The 26,486-nt window shown below is 38.5% G+C and overlaps 1 protein-coding gene across 1 annotated transcript; it reads right to left on the reverse strand.

The window, feature by feature from the left end:
* Nucleotides 1-852: 852 nt before the first annotated feature.
* CSE1L (chromosome segregation 1 like) lies at nt 853-25,130 on the reverse strand. The gene is made up of 25 exons (XM_087750052.1): nt 25,001-25,130; nt 22,013-22,108; nt 21,321-21,463; nt 18,662-18,763; nt 18,069-18,214; nt 17,670-17,760; nt 17,258-17,365; nt 16,243-16,335; nt 14,750-14,917; nt 14,523-14,652; nt 13,740-13,805; nt 11,910-12,112; nt 10,440-10,524; nt 9,614-9,675; nt 8,721-8,857; nt 8,454-8,557; nt 7,777-7,874; nt 6,720-6,870; nt 5,997-6,205; nt 5,150-5,247; nt 4,856-4,941; nt 3,655-3,736; nt 3,077-3,223; nt 2,004-2,235; nt 853-1,308 (listed from the first exon to the last, which is right to left on the reverse strand). Exons 2-25 carry the CDS (start codon nt 22,095-22,097, stop codon nt 1,219-1,221), a joined length of 2,916 nt encoding a protein of 971 aa, XP_087606178.1. The 5' UTR covers nt 22,098-22,108; nt 25,001-25,130; the 3' UTR covers nt 853-1,218.
* Nucleotides 25,131-26,486: the final 1,356 nt, after the last annotated feature.

The following is a 26,486-nucleotide window of genomic DNA, read 5'->3' on the forward strand; positions in this document are numbered from 1 at the left end:
TTTCACCCTCAGTAAATTCAGTAACTTTCTTGATACAAGGCCCAGCTTCAACAGGCATTCTAACTACAAAAAACCAGTCCCGATTCAAGTCATCTGCAGAATTTCTGTGGACAAGTAACTAAAAATAAATCTGTCATGTATGACATTGCTTAATATCACATAAGCCTGAGACTTCACTCTTATTCTGGAGTTTTCCAGCCTCTATAATTACATTTATTTATATCCCTGCAGTACCAGTGCTCTAAAAGCCTACGGTCTAGTAGTTTGGTGCCCAGGCCATCTGAGAACCCAGGAAGGCTCAGGCACTCAACTAGTCACTTCAACAGCCATAACTACAAGGTAAACGGATGCACTCAGAATTCGAGGCTACCAAACCTAATCAGTGTATTTATGAGGAGACAGGGAGAACATCTGAGTTAAGTTTAGCTCTAAGATCACTGCTTCAGTTTTAATACGTCGCTAAAAATCCACTTGGAGACTGATACCTGCTCTAAGAGGGTATATTACTTGCTTTTACTGCACTATACTGACACGTCTTGTTCAAAGAGAAGGGGTGCACCTGCTGATGAATATCAAGAGTGATAATAGCTTTGGATCTTCTGCCAAAGTTTCAGATTTGCTCTGTATGATCCTACAATGTATTTAAACTATGACTTAAGATAAAGAAAAATCCTCACAGTCCCACTATTTTATATTCTATCCTAAGTTTAAAACATTATCTTTTTTTTTAAACCAACTACATTCTTCTAAAACAGTAAGCGCACAGTGACAGGCATTTTAAACAAGTACGTCTTATTTATTCACAATTTAGATAAAGTTTAAGGAAAGACAAAAGAAATACAAAGGACAACATCAAAATGAAAAGGAATTTTAGTGATCGAAGTGAGTTTCTACAGCCAGTGCTCTCCATACGTTTCAAAATGTTATCCAAACACTGCAGATGCAGATTTCAAATAAACCCTACAACAAACCGCTATGACTATTCCCTTTGAAATTAAACTGGGAATGGAAGTCAGCCACCTTTTACCTATGAGTACACAAACCACCAAATTCCTTCAGGTTCTGCTTAAAGCCACATTTATCTTTTACAAGATGGATTCTGCAATACATTTTCAAGTAGCACTTTTCATTTTGTCTGAGCTCTGCTATAAAAAAAGTCAGTGTCAACCTTCTGTATAACAAAACAGCTTTTGATCTTGCTTGTGGAATATATGCAATTCAGAGCAGTGTCACACTTGCAGCTTGGAGGTATCCTTGGAGATACTGCAACGCTTCTGCATTCAGACTAGTACTCAGCATTGATGGAACCTTAAAACACACGATAGAGCAGAAGTGTCAATGTGTGTATACATTAAACTACTGCTATATCCTGTTAATCACTGAGTCAACATATGGTACAAAGTCAAACGACATCCTGAGAGCAGCAGTTTTTCATTGTGAAAGCAGTTGCTGGAATTACAATTCCTGATGCTGACAGTTTTACGTACTACTTATCTGAATCAAGTATGAAAGAAGAGTAGAGAAAACCTACAGTTATCAAAGCAGATATTCGGATGCAGCAAACGTCAGATCTCTCAGGCAATCTTTACTTACCAAAATCTTGAACAAAACAAAGATGCTACGGGTTAAAATTGTTAACTGTAAACTTAACTTGTTTAATTTAACATGAGTTGCCTGAAATTTCCTGAGTGCATACAACTGAACTGGAGACAAGTATTAGTTATATACTGACAAGTGGATAAATTTTCATTTAAGAAACGACATATTTAAGCTTATTGCTAAATTAAGTAATGTGAAAATATGATCTTTCTAAGGTTACTAAGGAAAAAACCTTACAAAAGCTATATTCCATTAAAGAATAAAAGAGAGCAATACCTTGCATTCTGGTTATGACATACTTCATTTTGCCGATTATCAAACATTAGCAAAAGAGACCCATTATCAAAAAAGCATTTATTCTCTACAGAATTTAGCATTAGCATGCTGCGTATAACGTCACCTACCCTGCCTGGGCACGCTGTAGACAGTTTGTGAAGAGACTGTGCCAGATGGATTCTAGGATTGTTCACCATTTGACCTACAGGATCGTGTTCTTTTTTTCCAGCAAAGGCTAGCTGAGAGAATGCAGTCTGATATCCTGGAGTATCTTCTATGTCAATGAAGTGTTCTTCATCAGGGATAGTGTCATCCTCAGGCAGTTCAAAGAGGCCAATCAGGGCCTGCAGTAAAGGAATCCTATATGTAAAGAGGGGAGGATAAAATTGGAGTGCTTAAAATACATTAGGACAGGGTGTATTGTACAAGAACGTTCAAATTTCTCAGAACCTTTTACAATTTAGCCCTTGCAGGTACTTGCTTAGCTACTGAAATTCTAAGTGCCCAATCTAAGCTGGACTTGAAGAATTGTGGATCTGTGTATTTTACAGGCATAATGTAGGTGCTCCTATTAAAAGCATGAACAATGTATTTATTTTTTGTCAGGTCAAATTCTCATGAAACATACCTAAGAAAAGCAATTCTTTTCCAGATGACACCTTTTTTCTAAGTACCCAAAAAAAAAAAAATGGTTCTAGTTCAGGGATCCAGTTATTGTCATTACATTCAGGCTACCTGACACCCTAGACTGCTAGACTGGCTTACAATCTTCCCAGATAGCTTTCCCCAAAATTCTACTGTCAAGCTAAGATCTTCCAGTCTCTCTGTCAGGTTATAAGTCTATGCTCAGGCCTCCTGACTAATAGAACAGTTATAAGTCAAAACGGGCCTAGCTTTTCAGAAAGAATACAAGCTAAAAGAAAGTAGTGTATTTTCTTAAATGCAGTCCTAGCTAGCCCAGCTAGTGGTATCCCCATCACAAAAATCTCAAACCAGCTCTGGCATCTGCTTCGAAAATACAGTTTTATTTGTTAAAAAAAGAAAGTGGTATGAAAAGCCTGAAACTCAGCCTCGTACCAATAGCAGGCCCAAAGAAATCACAACAGTTTATTTGAAGAATATATCCTGGTGATAGCTCACTATTTAAAAAAAAAAAATCAAATAGCCTCACTAACAGAACTTGAAGCAGTGTGCTACATACCACAGCTTGGTGTACTCAGTGTCCATCATAGGAGGACATTCCGTTAATATTTTTGTAATGCCAACAGCACAGATTTTCTTTTCAACTTGTCCAGACACTTTCTGGATTTCAGGAATTATAATTTTCTCCAAAACCATTCCAAACATCCTATTATGACATTAAAAGAAAAAGTATTAGAAAGCCTTATCAGCCTTACGGTGACAAAAGAAAACCAGAAACAATATGAAGCATTAGGAAAAAGAGAAAACCAGATAATTTGTTATGATGCTGCCCTGTCACAGTAGATGCCTGGTAGAAATTTAAGCATACAAGCTTTCCACAAAGGGAGAATAAAAACATCACGCTTTCCTTTTTATGATCTGCTTAGGAGATTAATATCTTGAACTATCAACAAGGAACTGCGGGCAGCAAATCAGAAAAAGAAAAATTGCAAGACAACCACATTAGAAGAAACATTTGGCTCGTCAAGCTGGTGACAAATGCGGTTTGCAATTTTAGCTAAAGGAGACAACTATTTCCTATTTTGAAAGATAAAAATTACACAGCAGTCTTAAATAAAAAAAAAAAATCATACTAACTTTGGCTGTATGCTGTCAAATATTTCCTGCAGAGCTAATGCCCCATATTTTATGCAGTACAAGTTAATGAAGACTAGGAAACCTGTAACAAGAAAAAGGTCAAATTAAAATTCAACATGAAAACAAAAGAATAGCTTTAGAGTCAGCAGCAAAATACATTCTAACATGTTTTTCAAGGGGACAGAAATGACCATCTTTATAAATGTTCTGTTTTAGTGAAGTACGTTAACTTGCTACCTTGAAGTTCATCTAAAAACTGCTGATCTTTTCATGTACTGCACCACACTAAAACATGGCGGTAAGACAACTAAGAAAAGATTCAGTCCTTTTTCCCCTTACAGCAGTTATAAAGCATTAGGAAAGCTATTTGCAAATTTTTCAGATCAAGGACCAAAAGAACTCTTCAATGCTTTTAGCTGAAACTTCATGCAACGCAGTTTTTCAGATCAGCTGTGAAACCCTTTGCATGGCCTTTGTACCAGAGCACAGGTGCAATGCATTAAAAGCACCACTTAAATTTTGTTTGTGGAAGGCCATTATAAGCAATCCTATCATTCTTGCTCCTGTCAGGTGGCATTAATCATATTTTATAGGATTAAGTAACAGACACTGCATAATTTGTGTAGTGATAGCATCAGTAAAATAATTTAATCAGTATGACAATAATCTCTCTGTTACAGCAGGAATAACCAGAATATGTATTTCAATAATCTGTCACAGCTTTGCTAGTTTAACATAAAACCTTATTAATAACTTAACTCCTGTTAAGGCAGAATGACACAAATGCATAGAACATTTAACAGTAATAACACACAACTATATGTAACAAAAGAAAGTGTGGTCAGTGTTATTGTGCTCTGTGAGAGTGAAAGTTTGCTGGTATTAGTTAAGGATTAAATGGGGACACTTTCAGATAACGAATGATATCACACAGAATAAGAAAGTAAGAGGAATACACAAGTTTCTTCCCTTATTTTAGTTCCATTCCTTCAGTTTTCATGAAGTAAGTGCCACCTGCTGTGGCAGCTGCCCTATATGCCACCCTTGATTACACAGATAATTTGAAGCAAGTCACTGATGTTAAGAGTCACCAGTATCCCTTCATCCACATAGTCACAGGACACGATAGGATACTTATTCAGTACAGCTGCAGGTTCTAAACTGTTGGCATCACCAACTTTTCATGTAGCAAGGAACTTACTTTTAATAAATTTTGTTGTTTTGGAATTTTGAAGTCTTTGGAATAGTAGAATGAAGATCTGTTTCCTGTACTGGTCAACTGATTCACTGGAAATTTAAAAGAACAGTTTTTCAATTCAGACTAGGATTTTACTAGTGTCACTTCAAAGAAAACATGTATAGAACTGTTCAAATCTATTTTACCGATAAATGTGACATTTTTCAGTTGTTAAACATTAACTATGAAGTGCACAAACATACCAAATATTAAAGTCTACAGAAATTAGTTTTGAATGTAATTTCAACTTATACTCACGGAGGCATATGCTCTATAATACTGTTTAGAAGGTAGAATCCTTGATGGTCATTAGCTTTAGAGGCAATCAACTTCTGGAACACACCTAACAATCCAGGCTGTAAGCAAAACAAATACAAAACTCTACACAACAGTTCTTCATATATGACCTACCAGAAGGTTGGCCCTTACCATATAAGACATACACCAAGGCAAAAGCTTTCATAACCTAAAACAGGCTCTGTTTCTGCAGTTAAGGACAAGGAAGACAGATTTCTATTGGGACCAAGTGATGTTCCTTTGAGCATTAAGATTAACCTTGATCAAATGAACACCAAAGCCAATTTGAACATGCATGTCTGCTTCATCGATGGCATTGTCTAATCAAGTCTGACTATAGCAGCTCACGCAGCAGAAATAACAGAAGTTAAGTATGCAGAATAAATCTCGCACTGAATTCACTCATCCTCAGATCTCCCAACATTTTGGCTCCTCCTCACTCACTCTTCTCAAGACTGTTCTGAACAGAACCTCTGAGAGTTTTCCTGATCCACAGTGTTCAACATGAGGCAAATGAGACAGAAAAATTGTGGAAACTTACCTGCTTGCAAAAATTAAGTGCAGGAATTTTACGTCTTAATTGGCATGACAGTCTAGGATTTATCTTATGTACATAATGCAAAAGCATCCAAAAAGCCTGCATTCATAGTATTTTTTTGTCTTTCTAAGTAAGCACCATTAATTTAAAGTACAAGCACAAATTCTGCACCAATCCAGCTATTCACTAAAGGAAAAAGTTCCTCATAATTTTTCATCTTAAATCAACATGTCTAGAGGCATACACCGTCACTAAATCAACCCAACTTACAATTTTGTCAGCAGCAGCACTTGCTATTGTATTGGCACCCCGCTCTAAATAAGCCTGCAGGAGTCGGACCAAAGGAGGAATGTTTCCTGTCCTTTCCCATAATACTGGCTGAAGTAGATGAGGAAACAATGCCATATAGGATGACGGGATTTCATTTTTATGCATTTCTAGAAGTAGGGACATCACTTGAAACACATACGGAATGAACTCTGGAAAAGAAACAGTGACGTTTACAAATTTAGCAAATATGGTCATTGTCAGTTCTAGGAACGACATATCTGTTGATTGAACCTACAGTTTTCTGATATTAACACAAAGGTTCCAACAAATAAAACCTTGGAGAAATACATCACTTCCCAAATTTAATTATTCAAAAAATTTGCAAGCATCATATATATTCAATTTCTGTTTCCTTTATTTGTCAGTGGTTCAGAACATGGAAAACAAACTACTAGAAACAAGGCCATACAATTAAGAAGAATAAGAGGCTTTGGAGTAGTGATTGTTAGATATTTTAAAAATACAGTTTGTTTGAAAAATAAGTTAATACAGTTGAGGTACCCTATGGAACAACCCAGATGCTTCCTAAAAGCATTTGTTAGGACTGTGAACATGCTGCATTGTCACTTGAATTTCCTGTGTTACAGAAAAACTGCCACGAGGTAAATCATAGTGACCATTATAGTAGAGAGAGAGCACAAGCACTTACTGATTTTCATTTACCTTGCACATCATTCTGTAGTATCTCAGTGAACACCATAAACAAAGCCTCTTCAAAGCTTCCAACTGCATCTGGGTTTGCTTTGCATGTTATCCTTATTGACAAGCATATCGATTCAAACATGTAATGGTTAAAGTGAGGTTTGCTTGGATTCTAAAAACAAGTTATAAACAGATAAAATCAACCCAAACTTGCAGCCAAGTCACTTATTTAGCAAAATATATTTACGTCAACTGAAGTCTAAAGTAGCAATTGGGAATAAGGGTACTTATGACTTATTTATTAATATACTAATGAAATGAATTCCATAGATTAAAGGTTTTTATGTTTGCTTTTAACCATAAAGGAGGAGTGGTTCTTTAAAATATTTTAAAGACAAGTGTTTTTCAGAAGCTGTACATAAACTAGCAAGCAGTTAAAGTATCACAAAACAAAAACTGGAAAAAAAATTATTTTTCAATCCTGTAAGTCTCCAGTCAATTTTTTATTGAAGACTTCTTATACTGTGCAGCTAGGTTTAAACTATATATAGTAGAAGTTTTTTGGGTAGTTGATGAAGGTATTCTAAAGCATTCCCTAGTGTCAATGTTCAAGAATATTAGACCAGCCTGAACAAAAAAACTAAAGAGAATTTTACCCACCAAAAGCAGGAGGATAATTTATTTAATTTAATCTAATCCCACACTTCAGTGCCTAAATTTAATATTAGCCTCAGAAGCTTCAAGGACAAAGAATAAAGGAGGTGTGAGAAAAACAGATTATTGTAACGGTGGCCTCTGCACAAGCAGAACTTATACTAGAACAAACTAGTATTACAAAAAGATTTCATATGCTGTTTCCAAATTTCAGATGAAAGCAGGGGAGAATGGTTTGAAATTATGTCCTAAAAGGAAGACAGTACTTCACTGGAAGGCTGTTTTAACTTATTTTAGTCAGAAAATATTGAACAATTTACAGTATTCTAACAGAACACAAACAACAAGGTATACATAAATCTTTAGAAAGACTGCTTTAAAAGGTAAAAAGTGAACATTTTGCTCAGATAGCCTGTTTCTTTACCTTACTGACAGCCAGCAGTTTCTGTGTAAGCTGTGTGATGACAGAAGGGATGTATGGAATTATGGATTCCTGTAGCAGAGAAAAACTCCTCATGATGGCTGCAAATAAATTGAAAGTGTTATCTTCTGGAGGCAAACATACACTTCTGTCATCCATCATATGCCTAAATCCTTTACCTTTTGCTATTAAATTAGATCCCAAGGAATTAGGTACAGTAAGAAAGAGCGCCTGCTGCAAGAACAATCAATCCATAATCATGGCAAAGGATAAAGCAAAGCCTCATTATCTCCATTCTATAGAGGGAGCACAGCAGATTAAGCAACTCTGCAAAGACCATCATTTATCTCGGGCAAGTCTCAAATCTTGGCATACTATTAACCATAACCCACTCAGATCTCCTACTGACACCGCTCAGGTAGCTGTCCTGACTACAAAGACTACCATTTGAGAAATAATTTGTCACAATACCATTATGTTTAGTGTTTCTCTTTGGTACCATAAATTTGGTCAAAGAGGACTTAATACAGCCTGGTAAGTAACTGCAGGCTGCGCATACCACTTTAGCATGCTTGCATAAATCAGGTTTTCCAAATAAAAATTTCGGTAACCTGTAACTATAAGCCTTTACCTCAAGTTAACAAAGTTACTCTTATATTGCAGAACTCATAAGCATTTACCTTTCATAATGTACTCATTTTCAGATGAGCCAGGAAGCGTCAGTGCTTTAAAAAGGTTTGTTAACAGCACTTCTACAAATGGTGCCATTTCTGCAGCTGTAATGCTGTTAAGTAAAACACAGCTCTTTAATGATGGAAGATATTCACAAACTTCAAGCATTTTACAATACTGTAATACTAAGAAATAAAAGATCCCTTACAGACATTTCTTTTCCTTAATGGACAAAACCTATGTAGCAATGGATTTATTTCTGCTTGAAAACTTACAGGGTAGTATTATTTGTTCCTCTCATGGTAAACAGTCTTTCAAGAGCATGGGCTGCGTAGGTATGGACCACAATACTTTCTGCTTGAAGATGATTGATTAAGAGAGGGATAGATACCAACAGTTGTTCTTTAGGTACCTGCAAAAATACAGCAACAAATTGTACATATGTTACATAAAAATACAGATGGTTCAACACTAGAGCATAACCACGCTGAGCTCATCAGCTACAAACTGAAAGCTTGGCAGAGGAAGAAATCTTAGAAGACTCCTCCAGTTGCTAAATCACACCTTGACAGCCAAGAGGTACCTATTTCTATCGTCACCTGTATACTTCCCCCAAACATCGATGTTGCATCTGATTGTCAGTAAGTGCATATATTTGTAATGTATATTTCTTTTTCCATTTTACTTTGTCTCAATGGGCAATTAAAAAATCTCAAGCTTTAAAAAAATCACATATATTTCATAAGAGATGAATAAAGGTAATCTAAAATTTAGAAATAATAATATATTTTCTTACTGCATCTCACAAATCAGAAAAGGTAAAGGACAAAGTTGCTGCACTCTCTTTAACAACTACTGCAATGATAGGAGCAATCAAGTATATTTAGACTAACATTCCCTTGAAAAAGTCTGAGTGTATCACAGAACTAAGCATGCTAAGATGTTCAGTGCTCCCACAGCATATGGACAGCATATAGACTACATGTTAATTGGATATTTATAACAATATAATTTACTTTTGAAACTAAAAATTCAGCATGAAGTGTTATATATGACTATCAAACACCTGTTGAGTCAACATATGGCCAAGTAAGATAAATTAGGCTTGGCAAGTATAAAGTAACAAACTACAATATGTTTTTACCATAAAAGTAAAAGAAAAACTTACTTGGTTTCTGAAAATCATGATATATTTGATACCATCTGCTTTTAGCACAGGGAACTCATTCACTGCAATAGAAAAATCAGCAAATTTTGTTGGTAGTTTTCATGTAAATGTGATTACTGAACATATACTATATATAGAGGTGACATTAAGTCATGATTTTTCCACTCAAAAATAATATACACAATGTTTTTCTATGTTGCTTAGTTTCAGCATTTCTGTATAGGCACTGTTAGACAGAGTATCAGTTTGAGGTACAAATCACACCCCGGTACCATTAAGTGTACAGTAAAACTCTTTCACATGAAATTTCCCCTTCTGGCTCTGATTTTAACAGCCTCCAATTACATATTCCAAGACAACCCACTACGTTCCAAGTATCGTAAGATAATTGCTGAAGCATAAAATAAATTATGTGGCTTAAATCTAGACATCTGTAATCTCATCAATATGGGCTGATACAGGCTACGACCTAGCCTTCAGTATTTTAACTTCTCAGGGTTTTGTATAGCACAGAAGTTTGCCAGAAGGTCTCAAGTACAGAAATCAAATTACTTTGATTCAACAAGTTTAAGCGTGTAGCTGATAGCAACCATGTGTGTACATGCTCTGATCTTGCAGATAGCATGTGGTAATCCACTTTTGTTTAAAAGCTCATTCATTGCTGGCCAACCAAATTTGAATTACTTCCCGTGTGCCAGGCGTTAACAGTTTTCTGTCTCAGAGATTATGCTGATATATGAGTGCTTGAGCCTTAAGAAACAATGGTCACTGTCAAGGTTGTAGATATATCACAAAAAATGCCATATCGAAATTAACATTAACTTACCACTAGCAGACTTTAAGTCAGGCTGAATGTGATTCACAAAGAATTCTGTCAGATTGACAAGTTCATTGGCTTGTGTTATTCCATGCTAGAAAAACAAAAACCAAACCAACTCCGTTTTTAGATGTTGACACTCAGTTTTCCTACTCATTTTTATGTGCTTTTAATAAAAGGAATCTAAAGCCTGCATGCACATGATGAGATTGCTGAAATTGCATCTTCAGCTGAGAGCCATTCAATTTCTTTTTCTTAATGTTTTTAGCATCTAGGTTTCAGCTGTAGCACTACTGAGGTTCAAAGTTACCAGCTCTGAGTTGAGAAATAATAGCACGTAACACAGTAATCATCAACCAAAATTTTAGATAGAAAATATCAACATCTTACTAACTTGATATGTTTTGTGTGATAGGCCTTTTAAAAAGGAAAAGTTTAGGACTCAAACTCCAATTCTGAATTAGAGCAGCAAAATAACGACTACTTAGTTTTCTCTTACGAAAAACGCAACTGATTTTTAAAACAGGATTTTTCAGATGGATATTTATCAACCAAGTGTTCTAAGTGGTGTTATCCCATATTTGCCACTAAATAGCACAGGGAAAAAAAAAAAGAATATGTACAACTGAGCAGTCTTCTAATTGCTAGACAACTCTGGTTCACATTACGCATCACTATTATTAGCAGTTGCTGAGCAGTAGTACACAACTAGAGTTTCAGGAAAAGACTGAGAACCTTCAGCAAAATTGAATAAAGATGATGTACAGCATGTTTTACTATGTTTGCTTCAAATCTGCCTTGTAAAGCCACTGAGATCTGAACTGTAATAACATTTAAAGTATTTGTTAGTATATTAAAATCTGTTCTGCAGGACATTCGATACAATGCTACTGTTTCCAAATACAGTTTAGCTCAGTTGTGGCTTTTCAATGTGTCCAGCCTCTTAGCTGCTTTCTCCCAAACAAGTAATGAGAGCCATTTCCAGCCATCATTAGCATTCACATGCCATTTCCAACTCATGAACACTCAAATAACAGGAAACACTGGAAATACAATGACAAGAACTCTAAGAGTCATTTAGATTCCTTCTAGTCTGCTTAATACTTCTGATCTTCTGTAAAGCTAAATTTGGCCTTCCACAGCTTACAAACTCTGGCTTAGTACCATTTAAAAGCTCAGAGGTTCTAGATCCAAGTTAATTTTGTTTCTCTGTACGGCTGCTTCACACACGCTAATAAGACCTGCCAAACCGTCACACATAGGTGCTGACTTTGCCCAATCTATCTGAAGATCAGATACCACCAAATTACCAACCGGGAGAGGATTAAAGAATGGACAACTTTTAACCTCATCAACATTAAACTACTACAAATACAGTTACTCCCATTCTGAAACAGCATAAAATGAATTCCATCAATCCTTATATACACTATAATACTTGAATGCATATGGATTAAAATGAATAGCATGTAAACATACCTTCTGCGTTTGAGCTTTGGATGCCAAGGACGTAACAAGGTAAATAGCTGCATCTTTGTGCTTCCAGTTAACAGATGGATTCTTTGCATATTCTTGCAGCATAGAATTAACATATCCAGAAAAAATCCCTGTCACAGGCCCTTCAAAAAATTTGCACAGGCCTCTGACTAGATCACAAGCTGCTCTGCGCCTGGTGTCAATATCTGCATGAGAACCAAAGATTCTTTGGATATGTATTTGGAAAGTACACAGCTTTTCATACTAATAAACATAATAATTAATATATTAATGATATACAGCTGCTCAAGTTACAGCCACACCTCATGTTAATTATTGCAACCCTCCACATTGATGTGTAAGAACACATTTAAGTCTTTTACTTACTGTCATAATGGGGACTCTGTACAATAAAGAGGAACGGGCACCTACCAATACTGCAGGCGTGTTCACAGGTTTTACTGCCCTCTAAAGAAAGTTTCAGTAAGCGTGCGGGGGGGGGGGGGGGGGCGCTTTTTACTATGTTGACAATTATGCACCCAAATCTGGTTGGGATGGAGTTAATTTTCTTCATAGCAGCCCACATGGTGCCGTGTTTTGTACTGGTAACTAAAACTGTCGTTAACACCCCCGTGTTTTGGCTATTGCTGAAGAGTGCTTGCACAGTGTCAAGGCTTTCTCTTTTTCCTTCCCAGCCAGTAGGCTGGGAGTGGGCAAGAAGCTGGGAGGGGACACAACTGGGATAGTTGATCCAAACTGACCAAAGGGATATTCCATCCCATATAACATCATGCTCGGCATGTAAAAACAAACCAAAAAACCCCCAAGAAAACCCGTAAAACTTCCTTGTTTCAAGAAAGGAAAAAAAAAAAAAAAAAAAAGTCAGTTGGCCTTTAATGTAATATACTGACAGAAGCAACAGAAGGAAAATAAAGCAATTTAAATGCAAGAGTACATATCTAAAGTAATCTCTGAAGAACACAAATACTTCTTGCCTCAATTCTCTTAAAAGCAGAAGTAGCTAACAAATAAACGCTTCACAAATACCTAAAATGCAGCCAATCCTGGATAAGAATGATAAAATATTTGCTCGAAAAAAGTTCAAAAACATTTTCCTCCAATTTTTTTTCCTCCACTGCAAGCATACAGTAATTTCTTAAATCTATTATGAAGTGTCATTAATCCGAAAGTGTCAGTCAGTAAACTGTTAGTGGCACAGAACAGCATATACAGAATTGTCATACAGATCTAGATTTGGTTCATTTGTGCTCCGATCTGGCTGAAGACCAGACAGCTACAATCAGAAAATCAAGCAGCTCTGTTAGCACAGCACTGTGTTTTCAGGACGGTTACTGTATTGGTTTGAACACAGTGCCAGCGTACAAGGGCTGGCCAGTGTCCAGCTGGCTTGGTCACAGATTTGTATGCAACACCGGTCAGAATTTCAGTTTAAACATGATAGACTACTAAATACAGGCACAGTCTCTCCATGTTATTTAAAACTCTACACATAGGAACTAAATACACAAGTGTGGCCACTATTCAGCATTGACTTACGGGCTATATTTGCTGAAACGAGAATGTGTGCAGTGCAGGAGACATACCAATCCAATTAAGGAAAAAAACCCTACAAAAACATTGTTCAAAACAAAAGGACGCTGTGATGGGCACATCATGACAGTAAACTTGATCAAAAACTGGATTAAATCCCTTGGGGGAGGAGGGGAATCTTCCCAATTTCAAAAATAAGTTATAAAAGCTTCAGTAAATTGCTTCAGCTCTTTAGAGCTATATTTACAGACCAAGTATTCTTAGTATAAATCTGTGGATTACCAGATCCTTCCAAATCCCTTCTTATATATTCTTCAGAATTATCTTCAAATGCTTCTTCATCAGCCGCTGAAAATAGAAAAATACATAGAAGTTTAAATATTGAGGTCTCTGGTTTTTATGGTAAAAAGGTGTATTATTATCAACTTGCTATTTTTTCCAAGTACTTCTCTATAACATTAATAGAAATTAATCAGAAATACCCAGCCAGACTAGCCTGTTTAACTTGCTGCTGCCCCACAAATTAGTCTTTCATACTCATGAGCTGATGTATTCCCGATTTTAAAAAAAGAAAGAAAAAAAGATAGGACATGTTCAACACTAAGCATATTTAAAGAGGCTTCCAGAGTCATAGACTTAAGAGAGAGAAGCTTCTTATCACTGCAATACATCTTCACTGCATTTTAGAAACTAGGATCAATATGAGCCCATCAAAACCTGGAGAAATAGACATTACAATTTAGTAGGCCTGATATCCATGCCTATTTAGACTCCTTGAATTATTCTGATACTCACTTTAAGCATGAAAAGTTACTGGTGGCACAGGAACTAGACTTTCTATACCTTTCAATTTGAGACCCCAGTAAGACAGAAAAATTATTAGATGTATTCGCACAATTCTAGAAAGCCCATAGGACAGTAATCTGCTCCAGAAACTTGGTTTTGAATCTTGTACTAAAGCACACAAGAGGTAATCCTCAATTCTTAGTCCTGCAAAGCCGCATATCATTATAATTACACTTAGATTTTATTCTGTCTTTGAAAACTTAAGTCTCAAAAAGTTACCTCTAAATTCCATATTGGGAACAATAACTTTTTCACAGATGCTTGTCAATGTATTCTGGTCTTCAAACAAATGCTTGTAATGTGGTCTCTCACAAACTGAGGCCAGAAACTGGATTGCATTACTAACCAGCTAGAACAACACAAAACAGAACACACACAGCTGTAGCATGACTGACCAACTTATAATTCATTATTAAACTTGACAAGATCAGTTTATAACAACTCACCAAGTCGTATTTCACTTCCTGGCCTGTTGTGACTAACAGATTCCAGATTGCTGTTACAAAACGTGGCAGGTAGGGCTGGAATTCTTCATCGTATTTTTGAGCATATAAAGCAGCATTATCACAAATTTGTGATTTCAAGAGCTCCAGTAATCCAGCTTCCTCTTCATCCTCACATAAAACAAAACTAAGAACTTAAACATCCAAACTTTAACACTACTTAAATGTTAAAAGTATCAACATATTTGAAGGAAATATTTACACTATTTGAAGGAAATATTACACTATTTTTTTTACCATGTTCTAAATAGGTGAAAGAAATCCCTCTCACATCCCTAGAATTACTGTATTTTGCTGATTTGTACTGGAACTGCACTGCAAGTTATAAATCATACTTACATTTCAAATGAAAGTACTATGCACTTTAAATAATTTAGACCTGATAAAGTTTGACACGAAAATAATTTACAAATGTAATAGGAAAAAGACAACACAGGGTGTTGAAAAAAATATACTTAGAAGACACCGTATCTTGCTACTTTAAATTGGAATAGTTGTAAGAGTAGTTTCCTCCCCCCTTCCCCATACCAGCAGAGATGCTTGTGGAGCCACAAAGCAAAGCGAATTGGGAAACTGAGCTGGAATTAAAACCCACCAAACACCACCCCAGTTCTGTCTCCCCACCCCCAGTCCCCCCCACCTTTCCGTTTTAAGGCATATCATTTCCTGAGTCAGTTCAGCACACAGCTGCATGAATGTCTGTGCTGGGCAGTAGCCCACAGGCACAAGAGAAGAGACAAGAGCAGCAAAGCTTCTTTTAGCAGCAGCGTTAGCCTAAAACAACCATGAACCTATAGCACAGAATATACTTAATATGCCTCCCTATGCAGTGTAAAGAAATTTATAGAGCTGCTTTGGCTCCACCACGTGGCAAACTACTGCACTGTATCTGAAAGACAGCATTTAAAACGCAGAAAGCATGCACAAAATTAATTTGAGCTTTGATGACTTGGTATCATCTTTCACCTGTGAAACTACTAATTCTTATAATTAGACAAAGACAGCAAACGCTAAACTGAAGTACTTAGGGACATCATGCCTTCTATGTTCAACTGTTTCAAGTTCTTTAAAATATCCTGTTTTCTAAAACATAGTGCATGAACCAGCTTAAAGGTACAGAAAACCTGAGCACTGTGACTCTCTAATGACCAGGTTACTTCAGCAGATGTCCTCAAAAGAATCTCCTCATTGATGATTATCTGTAATTTGATTTCTGTGCAGAGCTGGGTATACCTGTAACTGAGATATAACTTCAAGAACTGGACCTCAAATTTCTTAGATGGGGCAAATTCTCTTAAACCCCATTTCCTTACAGCCATTCTATTCCTTTGTTTATCCAACAAAGAAAACACTGCATTGTTCAGAGTTAGACCTAAGTTCTCAGTCAACCCTCTCCACTACACAGGGGCAAACCAGGAGGTTTATGCAGTACTTACATCAGTCTGCAGAAGTTTATTATCTAAAGTTAAAAGACTATGAAAATTTGTCATCCATGTTTCCATGTTATCTTCAAAAAACTCGGGAAGATCCTGTGAAGGAAAAGCATAAATCTACATTTTAATTTCTGATTGCACCGCTTAGATAATATATCTACATTGTAAGTAGTACGTATCCACCTTATAATCTACTGAGGGACAACTAAGTGTCGAAAACAAACTTCAAAATGAAACACTACCCGCTCCTCCTCCCAAATGAAAACCCTCCAGACAGAGGCTTTGGAATACACTATTTCCAAATAAACTAGTTGCTTAGACCCTAGACAGCCTACAGTTTTGTAAAGAAAGAACCTTACTGCCTCTTACTCAGAACAAGAGAGCACAAGCCTCCCTTTAACTCCAGCTTGCTCTTTTGCCCAATATGGAAGAACAGCCCAAGCAAACAAGGCACCATCATCACACTTCACAGACTTATGCTCGTGTTGAGACACTAAATATATGTCACCTCAGCAAAGTTATCTTTTTACCATTTTTCATACAGCGGATTTATTTAATAATGCTAGAAATTTAGATAGGATTTGAAAACAAAAAACCCCACACTGCTACGAGAATTACTTGTTACTACAGTGCTACAGAGCTCCTAGTTTTAATGGACTTTCATCTACGTGACTGAGTTCATGTCAGCACAGACATATTTATAAAGGAGCACAGTGAGTACAAGCTCAGGCATTTGACTTCTGTCTTCCACAGCTGATACTCGCAGAGCTACCCATACAACGCCTCCTTGCTATGACAAGAGCTTAGACTCTTGAACTTTCGTTTAGACAGGGCCAAACTAACATGTTAATTAACCCCATCCTTACTGTGCCTTTACTCCAGCGTTGATGCAGACTGTCAACTTTTATTTTTGCCATAAAGCATGGCCTTAAAGGCTGCCTCAAATGGATCCTATAAATAAGAGCATAATAGCTTCGTGAGATCAAAGCAAAACTATTAGAAGAATAAGGAGATTCACCTGAAAATTTAAACTGTAGAACAGCTTCGCAATTAGAATGAGAGAAGAAAAGAGAACCTTCAAAGCACTAGCATCATTTGCATGTGTGCTGCAAAGTTCAATAGTTGCCTAGAAAAAGACATAAGATTCAGTCACGTAACACGCACGCCCAAACCACATTGACAAGAGGTATTGAAAAGTGTCGTGCAACTTTTCTTAAAAAAACCAAAAAAACAATAAAAACACCACCACCAGAGAAAATACAGTTCCTTTTCCTCCCCTTATCAATCCTGTCAGGTCTCACTTCCTGACTTTACTTTGAACCTCATTAACAGTTTCAAAGCAACTATTCCCAAATTTTCATTTTGCAGGCATTCACAACAAGCAATTCAGAATGCTAAACCTGTTTTAGAAATGATTCAAAAAGAAATACCTTAAAGAGATTTGTCAAGGGCAAAGCAAAGGCATCAAGGACAAGTTTGATCTCTGTCCATAATTCATTTGACTTAAATTCATGGCGGTACCTGACAAGTGAAAGAAATACACAAAAAATAGAATACAGTCTTCACATTTATTACCAAATTCACTTGCATACAATTAATTTTTTGTGCTGAACCTTGAAACAAATACTGTCAAGAACTAAACAACATAGTTCGATACCATGCAAGGTATACCATTTGACAACCACTTAAATACTTATTAAAAAAATCAGTAAGCGAAGTAGAAGCCACAACTGTAGACTTTGTAAATCTACAAAATTAAGTCTAACGGTAAAAATTTAGAGTTGAACAGGAATTTACAATCCATATCCTAACTCCCTTATTTCCAATACCTTTTAAATAAAGAGTGAGCAGTGCGAAGGACCCCATTAATGACATGGAAATCTCCACTTTGAAAGCGATTCACCATTTCCGTCAATAAGTCCGGCCATTTCTGAGGAAAGTCTTCCCGACCAATAATACTAATAGCATCACTTAACTGGAAAGGAAACATAACCATTGCATGATATAAATAGCAGGCTCCTCGTTACAAAAAACACAGCAGTCATGCCAGATGTTGCAAATATCTAGGAAAAATGGTTATTATTCTTGTCAGATTCAAAAATAATTGGGTTAAATATCTACTAGTTTTCACCACGAATAAATAAATCTCATTTTAAATCCAATGTGGAGATGCAGTCTCACTTTCTGGAATTACTATATTTAACTACCTAATGCTAGAACTTAGCTATAAGATTATACAGTAATTGCCTTTTTAAAAAAAAATTAAAGTAGGCAGAAGTAGCTGTGACAACATACTCCATGTTACTTGGATTGGGATGACCTCATTGGTAAGGGAACTGAGCTCTGCCAATAACCAGAGCCTCCAGACACACTTAAAATATTCCAAAAGTCTCACGGGCATAACCAGGAATCGACATATTACCTGCTTTTGGATTTGTTCTGGGCTGCTAAGCATCAAGGGCACTATGTTGGCTTTAATGGCTATCCTGTCTGATTCACATATTTTGTTCGGTTCATCCTCGACCTAAAATTAAAAACAATAATTAAGTCATGGGTATATCAGTATACTCTAGGCAACAAGCGAATATCAGCATTTCAGAAACCAATTAAACTGATTTATTTAACTATTACGTAGTTAAAGAAACTAAGAAGATCTGTTAATGATATTGCCTACAAGGAACCTAAAACAGCAGTACCTGAAAAAAGCTGAAAGAAATGACATCTTTCTGTAAAATCTTGAACTAGTTTTCTCCTTCTCTAACGGTTACTTTTCAAATCAGCAAGTCAGCCATAATAAGGGTGAGTGCGTATGCCAAGAACGTACATAAGTTTAACCAACAGTCTCCTCTTCCACCACACCAAACCACATCTCTCTGTCCTCACCGCTGCCAATCTCAAGGATTTGTTTTGTGCAAGCTGCCATACTTTCTAGAAACTGTACATGAAGATGGGTGCAGGTTACACCGTCAAAACCATAACATTGACTCAATCAGTTCAACATATCAATCAGTTCACAGCCCAGTCAGTCAATAGTGCCAAGGGGCAGTAAATTACAGAATTTCTACTAAAGAAATAAAATAATAAGGAGGCTTGTCACCAACCAGTGACAGGCAGTGATAGTCACATTATCTGTGATGACAGCACTGAAGTTCAGAAACCTATAATTTATCCAGCAAGTAAAAGAGATAAGGACCTCCAGAGAGTAATTCAGTCATCTTCAGATGCTTAAACCAGATGGCACTACTACCCTCTTTCTTACCTCCTTTTCACCATTTACCCATAAACTTAAAAAATTTCAAGAGTTATGTTTAGCTATAAACAAGCAGTTACAAAAATAAGACACAAAGAACTTGCTTTTCCGCTTCTATCACATTGCACTGAATCAGAAGAATGTACAGAATCACTACACATACATTAAAAACCACAAAAAGATGATGATCTTTAAAACCTGAGCTTTACAAGTTTATATGATGTGAAAGGCAGCAATAACTGTATGAGGCAAGCTCCAACTAGGGAGGCAGGGGTCGCTGCTATGCATTTAGAGATATGAGGACAATGATGGCGGAGAGACCAGCAACAACAAATCCTACTATGGAGTTATTTATGAGATTTTTTCAAAGGAATGAGACCTTTTTACAAGACGTGAGAGGTAGCACATAGGTGAGTATTCTGTAAATACTTAAAAAATAAATTAAAAAAGCAAACTCTTCCCTCTCTCCAGAAGTGCCCTGTACATCTAGCTCTCCAGGCTCTACCAAATCAAAGTCCTTGAGTAGGCAAAACCCTTTTACTTCCACTGAGCTTTTTATCAGTCAGGTCCAAGGCTGCTAAATGAAACCATGTGGTCTAGGTAAGCTATCCGTAGGGCTGTATTTTATGTTCAATACAGCTGCTCTTGAAATGGGAGCTTCAATTTTGGACAAAACAACGTGCTTGAAGCCACATAGCAATCATAACAGTCCTCTGGATGCATTTACTGCATAGCAGCCCCACCTACTACATAACAAACTCTCATCCTGAATTACATCAGCAATCCATAAAAAGGAAGCCACTTACAATTTTTTCCATACAGAACATTATTTCTACTTACAATATACTACAGATAGAGATGCAATTTGGGAGAAATGACCAAGAATACAGTATTACAGAAACAAAGTTCTAGAAATTTCATGCCAGACTGAATGCGCTGATCTTACCAAACATAACCAGATCTCGGACTCCTGTAGCTTCTTAGTATTAGTAGGGGGGGAGGGGAGAAATCACATGCAAATTTGTAAACAGGTACCAGCTAAGATGTAATGATGAAATACTTACCAGTTTCCCCATAGTAAGGCAACATTATACAGTTGATACTTTTCAGATACAAACAGCACTTTCAGTGAGACAAAGTATAAACAGTATCAATTAAAACCTCTCATTGCTGAAGGAGTTCAGCTCTCAAATGTAATACTTTCTACCACAAATTAAATTTCATGAATGCTGAAGGCTCTGAATCAAAAATGTTTCTGATCTCTTCCAAACAAAGGATAAAATGGGATTAAATGGCAATATTTCTATTTGATGTCTACAAATACTTCTAAGTGATGAACTGGCAAGGTCACCAAAATAAACTGTCCCACACTATTCTACGCCCCAGAAGCATTTACATGAAAGAGAAGCTAGGATCATCACTTTCAGCTGCAGTGCTGGCTTGAAATGTTTGTAACGCTACAATAGATACATGCCAAATTGGCCAGCTCATGTGTATAGACACTTCACAATCATTTTAGTTTAAACAATATTACTGTCAGTTAGATGAGCTTTAAACACTGCGCTTCTGCAAAATATGCATATAATATTAGGGAAAATTATTTGTTCATCTTTTTATCACCCAGCTTTAGTTCTTTTCAATAGAACGGACTCCAATGGTCCAGGCTTTAGTCCCTCATCAGTATATTACACCTTGTGTTTGTTCTCCGAATGATCTACTTTCTTTCACAGAGTACAGACATACACACATTCTCCATGGTTACTGTACAATATCTTATTGCACCTTAAAAGGATTATTAAATCTTAGCACAACTACTCACTAGGATACCTACAATTCTCCAGTTCCTTTTAATATAATTCTTGAACGTTACAGATGCACAAACTTTGATGACATTTTCCTGTGATTTCTCCAGCAGCGTTAAGAGTAACAACGGGTAATTCTGGCTTCCTTCAACTGATTCAAGAAACTTTTCCGCTGTAAGAGAATACATTAAGGTTAGCAAAAGCCGAACTGATTTTTCTAATGGGAGCCCTATGATTCCTCAAGTGTCTATTTAAAATAATCAACACATGAACACTTCCCCAGGGTTTCGCAAGAACAGAAACACAGTACAAGTTTGACACAGGGTACCACAGCTTCTTTACTACTAAGGTCATTAACAGTTCTGCTATTAACAAAAGCTCTCAGTTCAAAGTAGGATGTGGAAATATTGCCTCCTCACCGTTTTTAAAAGCCATAACCTGCTAGAAGTAAATCCTGGTTTATTGCGAACAGCAGCACTGTTCTAAATAACAGTACAAAAAAAAAACCAGGAATACAGGAAAATAAACTTACAAAAAGCAAACAAAATATATTTATATTTATATCCATCCTTCATTAGTTTTTTGGTTTTTTTGTTTTAAAAGGATACTGAGAACTTCTGCAAAGAGGTTATTTGCACAAACATCCACTGAAGTTTGCTATACACAGACAGAAGAGCCAAAAAGAAACTAAACTTTTTTGGTCACTCTGAGAATCACTTACCAGGACGCCTTATAGCAGGATCTGGATCTAGCGTTTTCTTTAGATACTCAGTTAAAGTCTGTAAATTGGCATCACTCAGCTCCATTTTGGCAAAACCTAAAACCCACAAGTAGTTTTGTTATAAATACAAATCAGAAAATCTGTCCTATAAGGTACACATATGTAAAACAAGATTCCACAGAAGAGACACATCAGCTCTTTTTGACTATACTTCATGAAGGATAGTCCTATCTTCTATGTCTCATCCAATAAAACAACAGCTGGTGTGCACCAAGCACAAAACAGAAAACATTCCATTTCTTCAACTACATGTAACTGTTATTGTCTAGTTTACTGAAACCAAACTCCTAGAACAGGATCACACATCCAGCAAACCATGAATCAGGTAGAGCCAAAAGGTGATCTCTTGCCCCTTCAGGACAACAGGAGTTTGTTTTTGCTTTTATGAACTTCTGTCAGCCCCAGAAATCTGTTCCTGGCTGAAAAAGTTGAATAGTCCTGTCCTACATGATTGTAAATAGAACAATTCAAAGTGTATTGGAGAGTCAAAGCTCATTTAAAAATAAGTACTCATTATCAAAGAAAGCTCACAACAGAAAATTAATTTTTTATAAAGAGACAAAAGACTGTGCAAAGCCAGAGGGTTTATCCACCCTGTAAAATTAATTTAGATTAGGGTGGGAGTTAATTTAAACTGAAATACTTATTACAGAATAACTCTGTGCAATAAGTCTAAATTACTCCTCTCTAGTAATCATCCCACACATTCTCATACTTACCACAGTGATATATTAACTTCACAGCTTTAATTGGAATAATTCAAATTACAGTAACACTAAAACAGCAGCAAGACGTGCTTTAATGGACATGTTGATGCTGAGGATATCATCATCAATTCTGCCCATCCTTCTTGCCACTGAAACAGTTACAGTTTCATACAACCGCACAGTTCACTCACCACAGAAGTGCTGAGGAAGCAAAGATTTCCATTTTTTCCTCTGGAGTTTCTAACTAGTAAGAGAGACCGAAATTTGGCTGTCCCACTTTGGATTTGTTTTACGTTGATTATCAGTGCAATATAGTTTCTATTTAAGCACGCTTGCAAAGGCAGTGAGTTTTAATGACACAATTTTTACTTTAACTATGGCATCTCTATCATTGAAAGAGACAGCAACAGCATCCTCTTGAATTAAATGGATGTTAATGAGTAATTGAGATCCCAACATATCTTGCAAAAAGTAAAAATCCACATAGAGTGTCCTGCTTCCCATATTTCACCCCCCTTCCCTTTTGGGGGTTTACTTGTCTGTAGTCTTGTTCACCAATTCACATCAACCAACAAAATCCCAATAAAGTATAGCGTAATCAAACAGCACCAGTAGCAGCTGGCTCATCTCTTCTATGAAACAGCCTCATGCATCATTACTATGATGTTGAAACTAATACTTAAATCTTTCATAATTAAAAAAAAAATATAAATTATCTGCTCCAGGGAAGTTTGTAAGGCTGAGGTGCAGACCCATGCAGAGATCATTTATGAAGACTAAACTTGACCCAAATGGGAAACCAAACTGAAAAAGACTGACAATCCTGAATGGCCTTTTACAAATACCTCACGTACATATGTAATGTAGGGGCTCATATAAAAAATATACACCTCAAGCTGACTGCATGTTTACTCTGAAGGCCAAACACGAAGATTTGAATCCATTACTTCCTCATACAAAAGGATAAGTATTTTCACCTGCTACTTGCTTACTCTTATTTCCTTCTCTTCCTCCAGCTATTTATTTTTTGTTGTTTTTCACTACAGAAAACTAGTGGTACTTGCTAGAGTGATACAATGCTTTTTGCTCTGTTGTGACATATGCCTCCCGAAAAGGCCACAGAAAATGAGAGTATTTTCAGACCACCTCTCCAGAAGAAAAACCCATAAAATGTGCTTACTGCATTAACTACTTTAGTCAAATTAATGACAGACCGCTTATGAAAAAAAAACAAACCCAAACCAAAAAGCGGCTGTCCTCCAAGTCTTACACAGTGAGGAACTTCAGAGAACTCGGTTCCTGCATTCCCTCACCACAGCACTTACCATACACCACCTACATGCCTAAGGATGTTTATGGTCCAGATTGTACGGGACAGATAATCTTTACACCAAACTGCTAGGGAGGATCTCTACTTTCCACTTCGCCAAAGCGCAGGGGTGGGCAGACGAGCACCCACCGGCCACGGGCGCAGGAGCGAGGACCCGCCGCCGCGTCCCCACAGACCAACAGGCGAGGCCGCCCGTCAGGCGGGGCGGGCGCCGGGGAGCCCTCCGGGCCCGGCCACCGGCGGGGCCGGCCCCGCTCTCGCTACCACGGGGGCGGCCCAGCCCCCTCCCGCCGCCTCAGCATAACGCACCCCGGCGTTTCCCCGGCCCCATCCCCGCCGCCTGCCCGGCCTGAAGCCGGGGCCGGTTTATCCAAGGGACGGGGCCGCTCCGTCCCGCCCGCCGCCAGACTGCGCCTCCCCCGCGGCGGTGCTCCCGCTGCCTCATGTGGCGGCGGCTCGGCTCGGCTGCGGCCCCCACAAGACGGGCCCAGGGGCGGGCCTGCCCGCCTGCCTGCCCACCCCCGCCGGGCCGGGCCGGGCCGGGCCGGGGGCAGCGCGGGCTGGCGGCCGCAGCGGGGGAACCCCGAACGGCACCGACCGCCCTCAGACTAACTTGCTCCCCCTCCCCCTCCCCGCCACCTCCAGACGGGCAGCAGCAGAAGCCAACGAGGAGACCACACTGCTCAGCCCCAGAGACCGCGGGCCAATCGTGAGCTGCGGGAGGCGGGCCGAAGCACCCCAGCATGGTGAGCTGCGCCTCTCGCTGCGCCGCGGGCCCAGCGCCCCAGCCCAGCGCGAAGCGGAGCGGCGGGCGGCTGCGGGCCGTGCAGGCCGCCGGGCTGTGGGGCCGCCCCACCGCCAGCATCGCCGGGCGGCGCGGCCCAGCCTCACCTGGCGACTCCCCCCCGGCGGTGGCAGCAGCAGCGGCGGCTCCGGGCGCTCCGGCTGCGCTTCACATTCAAACCGCGGCGAGAGGGCGCGGCGGCGGCACCGTGACCGCATCACGCAGGGCGGTGACGCCGTGCGGCCGCCGGGCCAATCAGCGACCTCCCCTTTCCCGACGCGCCCCGCTGAGCCAATCCTTGCCGCGCTCCTCGCGGGAGCGGCCGACCAATGGCGGCGCTCTTCCCACAAGGCCCCGGGGCCTCTGGGAGCCGCTGAGGCGCCGCGGGAGCCCGGCCCCCGCCGCGGCGCCCGGGCCTGAGGGAGCGCGGGGTCGGTTGGCGGGCCGGGCTGCCCGCGGGGAGGGCCAGCGGCTCCCGAGGGACACGGCGAGCGGCAGCCGGGGCGGGGGTGCGAGGGGGGGGCCCGGGAGGGCAGAAAGGGTGGGCGGCCGAAGGGCAGGAGCCCTTTTTCATTAAGAAAGGCGACACCCCCACGGAGGAAGAGAGCAGCCAGAAGGAGGCACGTAGTGGTGTGTTTAAATAAAACAAACCAGCCCCTAAAGTGAAAGCCCCGTAATTCTCACGGTGAATAGAGGAGGCGGTAGGTTCACAAGCCTTCTAATAAACTAGATGAAAAAACAAGCAACACTTCTTAAAACTTTATTGATTTACCACTTGATTAAAGCATGGAATATCATAACAGTATTATACATAGTATTTTCATGTAGAAAACTTTACATAGTTTTTTCATATTATATAATTTTGGTATTATCTCAAAAATGTATACATCCATTGGGCAAGGAATGCTCTTCTTTAAATTATTGATATTAAATGCACTTAATATGGAGATCTTCAAAAAACTTAGGCATTTTAAATATGTGAAAACATACATTTTACACAGAAATAACATTAAAGGTGCTGAACAAACTCAATTTACACATTAAAGGGAGCTGCACTTTTAACAAAGCTTAGTTTACTTCAGACTAAAAGTTACATATTTTTCATCTTTCTCATTCTTAATAGTAAGACTTGAGCTAAAATTTGGGGGGTGTTTGCTTGTGTCAGTGGACATTGTTTTAGATTATTCTGTTTACAATTCGGAAAATGAGATATGAGACATAGATAATAAACCGCTGTAAAAATAATATTTTTCTTGTACTGTAAGACACAACAGAATCAAGACGAAAGGGAGTTTTTAGGGTTCTCCTCATTAGCATCCTCCCCCTACCTACCTACCTATTTCCTAGAGGGTTCCAAAATAAGAACAACAAATATCATGCAGTCTCCATATTTATACCATTATAGGTAAATCAGTTTATAGTTTAATTTGTTGCATAACACTACTTTAAAAGTCTAAGAGGTTACTTTTTATTACTCCATGTATTGCACAGATGTCTCGATCTCCACCAGGATATGCTGGCACAGAACCTTGTTCTCACTCACGGTTCCACTAAAGCAGTAAAACCACCGCAGGCAGATAAAGTCTGTGTCAG

The sequence above is a fragment of the Nipponia nippon genome, unplaced genomic scaffold (assembly GCF_047370975.1).
Source record: "Nipponia nippon isolate SJK-2023a ecotype South Korea unplaced genomic scaffold, ASM4737097v1 scaffold_13, whole genome shotgun sequence".
NCBI classification, from domain to species: domain Eukaryota; kingdom Metazoa; phylum Chordata; class Aves; order Pelecaniformes; family Threskiornithidae; genus Nipponia; species Nipponia nippon.